The sequence below is a fragment of the Hesperophylax consimilis genome, chromosome 12 (assembly GCF_061612785.1).
Source record: "Hesperophylax consimilis isolate HC1 chromosome 12, BYU_Hcon_1.0, whole genome shotgun sequence".
In the NCBI taxonomy this organism is placed as follows: domain Eukaryota; kingdom Metazoa; phylum Arthropoda; class Insecta; order Trichoptera; family Limnephilidae; genus Hesperophylax; species Hesperophylax consimilis.
Genome location: NC_142847.1, coordinates 12,052,429 through 12,064,431, shown reverse-complemented (window position 1 = coordinate 12,064,431; position 12,003 = coordinate 12,052,429). Strand labels below are relative to the sequence as shown.

Sequence of the window (12,003 nt, the reverse complement as noted above, 5' to 3'; positions counted from 1 at the left end):
ATCAACAAACTGTTTCGAACTGTGTTAATGGAAACCAATACCAAAATACTCGCAATGGTGCAAAATTATTTAACAAAGGTGTCACTTAGCGCGAGCACCAAGTGGTTTTGCTACGCTTCTTGGATTTCCTGAAAAGTTTTACCACAAGACCCCTGGCCGACCGCACGACGGAGGAGATGTGTGTATGTCGGTAACGGATCAGAGCCAGGAGGGGGAGGGGATGTCACCGCACGGGTGGAGATGGTATCGGCGCGAACTACTCTCCGGGGACTGGTCGGGCGGGCTATAAAACACTCCGCACACTCACACTAGTTACTCACCTCGCCGTCACCTCACACACCTCTCACATTCAGGGACGGCTCTTATTAAGGTGTTAGAGTACGTTGCAGCACTAAAATAAATATAATGTCCAATTAATACTTGAGATCATTTTGAAAGTTGCTGTTCTCAAGAACTCCAACAGACAGTATTAAAAGCTTTCAAGTTTTCGCTGTACAAAAATTTTATTAAAGGTCTTGATACATTTACGTACCTACCATACCATACTATGGCAAGTTTGCAAAACGTCTTGAGCGAGCGCTTACCACTATGTGCCAAAATTTATAGAACTAATAAAAATATGGAATGAACTGTGAAATCTAGATGGATTCATTGTCTTTAACCCGCATTTGTTTTCGATATTAATATTTTTAGGAATCATATTAATTGAATCGAATGGACAAATAGGAAACCGAGCACCCATCACTCGAATGGATAAAATACAAATAAAATTACAGTGTATTGGGCAGAACAAAATTCCACAAAGGTAAAAAGCCTTGTGTTGGTATTATAGTAATTATTATCACAATTCTATCGGTAAGAGTAAAACATAAAATTAAGGTGTACCTTTTCTTTGAACATAAATATCGTAACATGGACCGGTCAGTGGTCAAGTCAGAGTCCTACCCAGTCGTATTATGTCCAATTCCTCGGCTCCTCAATCGCCTCCATCATGACGCAAGCAACATGACATTTTCAAATATTGTAAGATTATTCGTAATCTGGAACGTTTAACTTTCTTTAAAAAAAAAAGTTTTATAAAGAGAAACAATAAATTAAATTAAAAATAAATACATTATCATTGGAAACCAGACATAAAAATAATGTATTTTATAAAAAGAAGTTTTAGTAAGTATTTCGGTGTATTTTAGTCAAGATTTGATATTTTTTATAATAGTTAATGTTTTGTACATTTAAGGGGCAATCAAATTAAAATGTATCTGGACAATTCTGGTTTTGCAATAAGTACTGCATATACACAAGTGCCGGTTGTGGTATCTTTGTCTAGAACAGTTTGAGTTTGTTGTGAAATTGTTTGCACATGTGTAAACAAACTTTAGACAATGAATGGTATAGGTTTGTCTTAAGTCCAAAATATTACTTTCTTGAAGGCGTAAGTTTTGATTTTATTATACATAATTTTATAGTTAATTATTGTGCAATTTCCAGGGGTTTTACGTGATTATCGTAGATTCCACCCCAACCAATTATTCCATGGGAAAGAGGTGAATGAACTAGTTCAATGTAAACGAATTTCATGTAATTCATTTAACTATTTTACTCATTCATATTTACACATTAAATGTATTAGTCTATCCACTGCTATATAATCAATTTCAGCCCTGAGCGCTTGTAAATTTTAAAGTGCTTGATATGGGAATTTCCCGTCCTTCTTCAAAAAATTATGTCTCTGAAATTTAATATCAAGACATATAAAGTCCTTATAGTGCTAGAGAGCCATTAAATGCTCCTATATTTGATTGCTTATCGCATATTTTTTTAGATTCATGAAATAATTATCAAAAAAAATTTAAATTTATAATGCGTGAATTTTGCTCATTATTTACTTTAAAATTGCCGTCTGTATTACCTACTTGGAGCAATATTAAATATTATTACTGTATGTTGTCTATGGCCTAGTTAATAAGCACTGTCATAAATTTAAATTCTTACATGATTTTTTTTAAAAATATGTTAACACATTTTCAATGATTTGTAAGACAAAATATTTAAATAATTTCATAAAACTTTAATAATATTATTAATAAATTTAATTTAAATATTTTTTTTAATAAACGATGTCTACGTATTAAACTCAAAAACAATCAATCAATAATTTCGGTTCACGGAATGGCAATAACAAATAAGTTGGAGAGATGCGAGACATCTTTTATTAGAGTTTGAAACTATTAATTTAGCTTTGTGATTAATTGAAGATTCCAATGCGCTGGAGCTCATTAAATAATTTCAACAAATATTAAATGGCCAAATAAGGTCAATAGATGTCGCACATTCAAATAAAAATAGGATATATTTGTCTCCAAGACACTCTCTAGATTGCATTTAATAGCGAAGATTTGAGGAAATCTGAAGAGATTCTTAGTATTTAAGTACGATTTTCTTTTTAAATCAGAAAAAAAAATACTGTCACATATGGCCAAAGCCTTCGATCTAGGAGGTTTTGATCTAGCACGTGAACCCAGGCCCTTATCTACCAACTAAACTGATAGGACCCTATTCCCTTTGGTCATATTTAACTAATTCAATTTGGGAGGCGGGTTTGGGAACCGCTACCCCGGGAACCATTTATTGGATAACCAACACCTCTGCCTAGGTCACCACAAGTGGTCCGCTACGTTTGGCGATTTAGCAGGGGTGCCCGGGTTCATCGGGTAAGGTGTGTGCAGGATGTGGCTGCCCACCAACTGCGTGGCGTGCCAGATCGGGAGAGGCTGGTTTGAGGAGTCCCTTTGACCTCTCCTTCCTCCTTCCTTTCCTTAAAAATACCCTTCACACAGCATCCCTAAAGATGACATAGGACCTAAAGGAAATTATTTTCTTCAGGGCCTCTTGTGTGGGGCTGATGGGAAAAAAACTTTATCATACTTCCTAAAAAGAACTGCTAACATTGTCTACATTTTCTCACCGCACATTTTTATTGGCTACTATCTTTATCTTGTGATCTATATGTAGTTCTTATTGAATTGAGAAAAATAATTTTGATTGTCGCAATCTTTTATTGAGTTCTTTAATGTATCACCTGAAATTTAAGTCCGCCACTGAAACCGCCTCACGCACACGCCCGCACCTCGATGACAATTTACTGCTTTTATTATTTAACACCGGGGAAAGTCAAACTACTTCTGTGTGGCTTGTGCTTTATGCCTTGTGGCGAAAATAAAAGAAATAAGAAAATGTTAGAGCTTTTTCATTCAATACCCCCAAAAGAATTACTTGGAAAGAAAAGTACCGATTGTTGGGTAGGTACTCTTTATTGATTGATTTATTCGTTAGTTAGCTGGAGCAACTGGGGTAACGATTTATTGTGCAGAGACCACTGTTCTTAATTTTTGTGATTTTAACAACATTTATAGGTAAAATTTGATTATTTTTTCACGTTGAACTATATTTTATTTTTTCTTCTAGATTCATATTCATTCAACTGTAGTACGAAGAAGCTATTTTTTCTCTAAAAACTACGATTCAAACAACCATTTCCACAAACAGGTTAAAACAGTAGAAAATGCCTCAAATAAATAATTTATCGATTTTCATTTTATTGTTTTAGTTTTAATGTGAGTACAGCAGAGTACACGACTGCTAGAGCCAAGAGACTATGACATTCCCAATATCGGGGTACATTGTTAGGCGGAAAGTAGGGAAAGGGGAAGGATATGTGCAAGAGGAATGTGAGGAAGTGTTTTTTGGCTATTCAGATTTCGTCACCAAACACGGCTAAAGCCATTTCAAGCAACGTTTCATTTTTAAAGGGCAGATACTGAAAGTATCAACGCTCTGGAACGTGCCAAAAATATATTATTTTTAGTTAAATAATTTTTAAATAGCTAAGATTAATCAAACAAAATTTACTCGCGCAGACCGAAATTTGAAACACCGGATTTTGGGCCGAGGATCGTAACCACTTAGCCACGGAGGCAGTCAAATATATTATATCATTGAAGAAAAAGATGATACTAATAAACCTAAAAGAAACATGATACAGAAGAAGACGCAGCCAAGTAAAAAGATAACGGTCTCAACTAGGAATCAAATCCATGATTTCTGTCCTACTAGGATAACATATTTGACCACTCGACTATTGGGACCCAATTATTATACGTCGTTTTTGTCAATCTCATATTTCAAATTCATAATTAGATGTGAGGCAGTCAACTCTTAGATCAGAAACATCATCAGCTATACAGGTAGACTGATGGAACATAAGCGCAATCCAAATACTAAGTTTGGTGATCGCGTTTTTGGAGCATCTGGGCCAAATACTTGGAATAAACTCCCTCCGGAACTAAGATTCATAACAAGTCCAACAGAATTCAGGTCTAAACTAAAAACTTACCTATTTAAGCTGTCATGCCCTTAAATTAAATATACAATTCCTGAGAGTAGCTTTCTTGTATTGCAAATTTACATTATTTGAAATTTGGCTTATACCAAGGGACGAATCACATTTAGGAAAGTGAATTCTGATCAAAACCTTGCACTGTACTACAGCAGCATAAAATTTGCGTTTCATTTCCTAAAAACGCTCTTTAAAGAACATAAATATATATTATTAAAATAAATACCGGAAACTCCAATTATGTCCAATTTTCCACTTTTTTTCTGTGCATGCAAACCGTATCTAAATTTTTCTAATAAACAATAAATAGTTTTAATTTCAAGTGACATACCAGGTTAGTATGGTACTGTAAATTATCTGCCTTTAAAAATATAAATAAATAAGACATTGTACATATAGTTTTGTATTAGGGATCACGAACCGGTGGATGAAATCTGTTACACATAAGTTGATAATAGTTTGACTATTCTACAGTTAGTAATAACATAGATCATTATAAAAATGTCTCATATATTTGTACGGCGCCCTTGAGGTGATTTCGCACAAAAGCGGCGTTGTACAAATCATCAAAATATTATTGTTTTTATTATTAAAGTTCTAAAGAACAAACATAAAAATTCAGTTCAATAAATGATAGTGCTTGATGTCTTCGGTAACGGTGTTCATTCAACAGATACTCGTAAGCGTACCCAACATCTCTTTCTTGAGCTCAACAGCTCGGCTCTCTACTGATTTACATCCCTAACTTTCATTAAAAATACCCTCAACACAGCATTTCGAAAGTACACTTTAAGTTGACATAAAATAATACAAAGTCTTCAGTGTGCGTACATAAGCTTATTGCTTGACTTTTCACCATTATAAAACAGTCAAATTTAGGTAAAGTTATTTCCCCATTATTTGTCTGAAATGTCTGAAATCTGATCCCGTACAGGGACCGCCTGGGTCGGGGGGTGGAGGAGGGGGGTACAGATCCCGTCTGATGAGCTCACTGAGGTTAGCCATTAAAGCCAACCGACCCACTCCCCCCCACCCTGTCTAACAACAAAATACCATAACGATAACACGGACCACCCTAACACAGATCATATATGTGTTTTTATGAAAACACAAATAAGTTTTATTTTTAAACGTAGGGATTTTTTTATGTGAAACCGTCTGGAGCCAGTGATACTATTGCATACCCAATTAGGGTATGTTGTGAGGCTGAATTTAGTCTCAAGGAGAAGGAGATGGGAAAGAAGAAGGTGGGGAAGAATCAGACTATTCAGGTCTGATCAACAAACTTGGTAAAAGCCATTTCAAGCAACGTTTCAATTCTGAATAATAGTCTTACACCAGGGCTATACTGATAGTGTCGTCTTCCACTATGGAACGTCCCGCGAGTATACTAGACATTTATTATTTGAAATGAGTAAGTTGTGAAATAGCATAAATTAATCAAATGAGTAAGCTGTGAAATAACATATATGTGTAGGGGGCAACCCTACCTTTCTGCGATAACCCTGGAGGTCTTGCACACGGCCCCAACCATCACGTGACTGCGACGACAGCGCCGCCAGGAGGAGAGAACGCGCAGCGTACCACGCCGCCAGAAGCCACGTACCCGTCCCGCGGTCAACAGTTTACTTAGCTTAACTTGGCGCTCAGAGCTTCTCCTGAGACGTAAATAAATCGATCGACAATCATTTGTGTTTTCCTTCAAATACCTTCTGATTCCTTCTCCCGACGATCCCGCTATAGACATTCAATCCCACATTGGTGACCTTCCGACAGTGAACACGCGATCTAGTGAAGTGTAATCATCTGAACTTTCCTCCTGGCGCATTCCCGAGTGCCAAAGAGACGATCACTGCGTCAGGAGTATCAGACGAACATTTACATCAGTTGTTTATTGATTAAGTGAGTGATTTTGTGCAGCAAAAAGATGACGCAACAAGGCGGCAGCGTGCCGCCTGAGCCGACAGATCCCCTCACCCCCGCACCGACCGCCACGGCCGCATCTAAACCCACGCCCGCACCTACCGCCGCGCCGGAAGTGGATCGCGTGGCGGTTCGCATCCCGCCTTTTTGCCCAACGGATCCGGAACTGTGGTTCGCGATGGTAGAGCGCAGTTTCGAGGCGGCAAGGGTGACTGTAGATGCCTCCAAGTTCGGTTTCGTCCTGGGAGCCCTAGATCCAGCTTACGCCCAGGAAGTGCGAGACATAATAGTGGCACCACCGGATGTCGGAGCCTACGCTTTGCTCAAGAGTGAGCTCATTAAACGCCTCAGTGTCACGCAAGAGCAGAAGACGAGGAGACTCCTGGAGCACGAGGAACGAGGAGATCGGCGGCCGTCCCAGTTCCTCCGGCACCTGCGCACCCTCGCCGGCAACACAGTGTCTGACGAAGTATTGAGGACTCTGTGGATGGGCCGACTACCTCACAGCACACGGGTGGTCCTCGCCACACAACAGGACACCCCGCTGGATAAAATGGCTAACCTCGCCGATGCCATCGACGACCTTGCGACAATGCCCTCCGCCAGCGAAGTTTTCTCTCCAAGATCGATCACGGAGGCAAATTTAATGGATGCGATAGACGAACTGCGCGGGAAAATCGCCGCTCTCGAAGTCAGGGATCGTCAACCCAGGGATATGAGCCCAGTTCGCCGCGATAACCGCTCTAGGTCACGACTTTTCCGTAGCCGCAGTCGTGCCAGGGGTACGCAACCATCTGACGTATGCTGGTACCACGCAACGTTCGGAGCTAATGCCCAACGGTGCCGGGAGCCCTGTAAATACGCACAGGGAAACGCCCAGGGCTACAACTGATGGCGACCAGTACCTGCAGCCCACCGAAATTAAGTCGCCTTTTCGTCACAGACCGGGTAACACGCACACAATTCCTCGTGGACACGGGCGCGGACCTGTGCGTATACCCACGGACCTTAGTACGAGGACGACCTCCTAAACAGTCTTACGAGCTGGCAGCCGCGAACGGAAGCACCATCGCCACTTACGGAAACCTGACACTTACCCTCAATTTGGGGCTTAGACGTGACTTCACCTGGAGTTTCGTCATCGCTGATGTCTCCAAGCCTATCATCGGTGTGGACTTCTTGGCAAAATTCAACTTGCTGGTTGACGTCCGCAACGGAAAACTACTCGATCAAGTGACGAACCTGACCACGACAGGGACCAGGAGCAACGATAACACTCCTTCCATAAAGATAGTTACAGGTACGTCACCCTACCACATTCTGTTGCAACGATTTCCTGACCTGACGCGCCCGGACGGTACCAGGAGGGAAGTTCGACACGAGACTAGGCACCACATCAGAACCACTCCAGGACCTCCAGTAAGCGAACGACCACGCCGCCTTGCCCCCGACAGGTTGAAGCTGGCCAAAAAAGAGTTTGAGACAATGGTATACCTTGGAATAGCTCGTCCTTCTGAGAGTTGTTGGGCATCGCCTCTACACATGGTACCCAAGAAAGACGACCAATGGCGACCGTGCGGAGATTATCGGAGCCTGAACGCCAGGACTATTCCAGACCGCTACCCTGTTCGCCACATTCAGGATTTTGCTCAGTCGTTGAGCGGCACGCGAATATTCTCCACCATCGACCTCGTGAGAGCGTACAACCAAATTCCAGTGGCACAGGAAGATATCCCGAAAACGGCCATATCCACACCGTTTGGCCTGTTTGAGTTCCCCATGATGTCCTTCGGCCTCCGCAACGCAGCCCAAACCTTCCAACGTTTCATCGACGAAGTCATGCGTGGACTCGACTTCTGCTACGCCTACATTGATGACATCCTCATAGCCTCATCATCAGAAGAGGAACACATGGCACACCTCGAAGTATTATTCCAACGCTTACAGGAATACGGTGTTGTCATCAACGTCGCAAAATGCCACTTCGGTGTACACGAGGTCAAGTTCCTGGGGTACTTGGTGTCCAGCAAGGGTACCACACCCCTTCCCGAGAAGGTGGAAGCGATCAGGAGCTACAACCGACCCCAAACAATCAAAGATCTTCGACGCTTTCTGGGAGCACTAAATTTCTACAGGAGATTTCTGCCCCACGCTGCAGAGGACCAGTCACCACTCAACGATTTCCTACAAGGGAACCTAAAAAGCAAACAACCCGTTCCCTGGACACCGAAGACCATAGAAGCTTTTGACAAATGCAAAGAAGCCCTTGCTCAGGCAACTTTAATCGCCCACCCAAAGTGCGAAGCTCCTCTATCCATCATTAGCGACGCTTCTGACACCACAGCTGGAGCCGCACTTCAGCAGCGCGTCAACGGAAACTGGGAGCCACTTGGATTTTTCTCGAAGAAATTCAGCCCAGCCGAACGAAAATATGGAGCGTACGACAGAGAACTTCTTGCAATATACCTTGCCGTCAAACACTTCAAGCACATGGTAGAAGGCAGGATGTTTACGATCTTTACAGATCACTAACCAACGATTGGTTACCCCTGTATTGAACTTATTATCAACAACACGGGTACAAACCACATTCCGATAAGCGCTGACGCCAGGAATTTCAAAACATTCTCAAGAACAATGGACGGCATGACATCATGCTGATAACGGCTTACATAAACAAAACATTCACAGCGCATTTCGCAGAATCCCTTCATATACACGAGTATAACGAAAAGCAGATTTAGCAAAAATTGCTTCTGCCGACAAATTCGCTGAGTAGGTACCTTAGGCTGTACTATATAGTTTGCATTAGTCAAACAATCTTCAGTTCGAAAATAACCAACAATGGGTTCACAACAGACCAAGGAAGAGATCTTTGTCACCCAAGATGGGAATACGACCGTACAGCACTTCTCGTTTTCTACACTCGTCATACTCTGCATCTTGGTAACCGCCGGCATAGTATACCTCACGTGGAGATGGTGCCGCAATAGGATTAGAAGACAAATCCTGAAAGAAGGCGCACCAAACAACCCGATTCAACAATAACCTTGTCTGATCGACCTCAACGCCCGACTTCAAAGGTATCGCAGCTGCGTCTTCAATCTTCAATCTTCAATCTCAAGCCGACTCAGCTACTGGGGGCGGAGTACTGTAGGGGGCAACCCTACCTTTCTGCGACAACCCTGGAGGTCTTGCACACGGCCCCAACCATCACGTGACTGCGACGACAGCGCCGCCAGGAGGAGAGAACGCGCAGCGTACCACGCCGCCAGAAGCCACGTACCCGTCCCGCGGTCAACAGTTTACTTAGCTTAACTTGGCGCTCAGAGCTTCTCCTGAGACGTAAATAAATCGATCGACAATCATTTGTGTTTTCCTTCAAATACCTTCTGATTCCTTCTCCCGACGATCCCGCTATAGACATTCAATCCCACATATGAATCAAATGAGTAAGCTGTGAAATAACATAAATTAATCAAATTAGTAAGCTGTGAAACAACATTAATTAATCAAATGAGTAAGTTGTGAAATAACATAAATTAATCAAATTAGTAAGCTGTGAAATAACATAAATTAATCAAATTGCACACGCCGGTTTTGAGCTTGCTTTGATTTGAGAGCGCAACCCCTTGACCAGGTAGGCCGTCAAGATTAGAATATATGATTTTGTCCCTATTCAATAAATAATTAGAACACGCAATTGAAACCGATTAATTCGCTATTCGCCATGAGCGCTTATGTCCCTCATGTACAGTAGCGAATCTGCAAAAAGTCAACATCTTAGACAAAAATACATTAAAAAACAAGTTTTTTTTAATGTATTTTTTTTTAAATTACATTTTTTTATTTTTTTTACTGTACAACAGAACATTTATTTCAGTTACAGTATAATTTTACATCACATCAGTGACTCTTCAATAATTGTTTAGGTCATTTAGAGAACAGTCACTGACATCTAAATTCTTTGCTAGCTCGTTCAATAGCACCACTCCCCTCGTCATGCTATGCTTTACTAGGAAGTCGGTTTTGCCTTTTGGTACTCTGAATAGGTCATGGTATCGACTTCGGCTGTAGTGGTCTGGTACATATAAATCATAGCATCCCAAGAGGAATAGGCTATCGATAAAATTGTTTCAAATTTTGAAAGACATAATAGCTAGATTCGCTATCGTTTGTGGTATATTTTATTGTAAATTCATATTACACCACAGTAAGTGTTTCTAACTATTTTTTTGTAAATTTACCACGGATTAATTCGAATAATACGTAACATAATGTTGATTCGTAACTTAAGCATACAGGTGATCATAGATCTGTTTAGTGTCGACTCCTTTCAATTAGTTTTAATTTATTAGTACTTCCAAATTAAAAGTTATCTTGTTACCGCGGTTTGCCGCTATCAGCTAGCAGTAACAAAGCGATATATTTTATCACATCTGTGATTGCTTTCGTTATAATAATTATTTAAATTACGGACAAATCGTTGCCTTCGCTTGCTTTACAATGATTTTTCCTTGTGCATGTTTGTCTTTATGGACGTAAGGCTGTTGTGAAAATATTTAATATAAACCAATTTACTTAAGAAAAAGCAAAAAAAATCTTGACCTCTGAGTTAAGTACCATTTAAAGAAACGTTGTGATTTTTTTTTATTCCTATAGCATGTTAAAGAACAGAATCAGGTGTGTTTTTTATAATCTTCAGATCATACATTACGATTTTTTTCAATTTATTAATAAATTTACTTTTTTAACTTCGCATCTGAATATAGAACATCTTTAAATAACATGTATTTTTTAAGACTTTAAAGAGTTCATAAGTATGTTTTATAGTACGTCGGTTGAAATTCGGAATGCGGGGTCTTAAAAAGCACTCTAACGTGTATTTAATGTACGTTGTTGTAGAGTCCCACGGCGGCGTGCCCCCGCGCCTGGTGCTGCGCCCCCCAGCAGAGGTGTCGGTAGTGCGCGGACAGCCGTTGGATGTGACGTGCGCGGGGCAGGGCTCCCCCGCTCCCGCGGTCTCGTGGCGCAGGGGCGCGGGGCCCGAGCGGCCGGGCGCGCGGCTGACGGCCAGACAGGCGGGTCCGGAGCACGCGGGCCGCTGGGCCTGCCGCCTCGCCTCGCCGCTGGGCGAGGTGGAGGCGCACACCACCGTCACGCTGCTGGAGCCGCTCAAACTCACTCTCACTCCTAGATCACAGGTAACTCTTGCAAAAACACCGCCCATATCACTCCTAGATCACAGTTAACTCTTGCCTAAACACCGCCCATCTCACTCCCAGATTACAGGTAACTCTTCGAAAAACACTGTCAGTCTCGGGAATATATATTAAAAAAAACACACATATACAATCAGCCTCCCTTTAGGAGGCGGGTATGGGTACCGCCGTCCCGGGAACCATTCATTGGATAACCAACACTTCTTCCATAGGTCATCTCAAGCGTTTTGATAACTTAGTAGGGGTGCCTGGCTTCATGGGGCGAGGGTTTTCTGGGTCCTTGCGGCGGATGCCTCTGCCCGCCTACTGTGTAGCGGGCCGGATTTGGAGAAACTGGTTGAGGGAGATCTTTTTACCTCTACATCAGGTCTCTCTCGATCCATCCTCCTTGCACTGCCGTGGAAGGGATGAATTCACATTTTCCTATCTCTTATACCATTATTTCCTCTCCCTTCTTTCCTT

At 41.6% G+C, this 12,003-nt stretch overlaps 2 protein-coding genes across 3 annotated transcripts in view; both read left to right on the top strand.

Annotated features, from left to right (window-relative positions):
• The first annotated feature begins 6,323 nt into the window (after positions 1-6,323).
• Positions 6,324-7,211, top strand: LOC149419160 (uncharacterized). Its single transcript, XM_089637939.1, has one exon. The coding sequence runs from the start codon at positions 6,324-6,326 to the stop codon at positions 7,209-7,211; it is 888 nt and encodes a 295-aa protein (XP_089494065.1).
• Positions 7,212-9,732: 2,521 nt separating this feature from the next.
• The window catches only part of LOC149419159 (cell adhesion molecule Dscam1-like), a 43,563-nt gene continuing 41,292 nt past the window's right edge, over positions 9,733-12,003 (top strand). For both annotated transcript variants that reach the window (XM_089638127.1, XM_089638126.1), the window contains exons 1-2: positions 9,733-9,839; positions 11,225-11,523. In XM_089638127.1, coding sequence (XP_089494253.1) covers positions 9,836-9,839; positions 11,225-11,523 — 303 coding nt within the window. In that variant the 5' untranslated portion in view covers positions 9,733-9,835. The remainder of the gene's footprint in view (positions 9,840-11,224; positions 11,524-12,003) is intronic.

Coding starts and splice junctions, on each gene's coding strand:
- LOC149419160 (XM_089637939.1), top strand. CDS start 6,324: ATGACGCAACAAGGCGGCAGCGTGCCGCCTGAGCCGACAGATCCCCTC.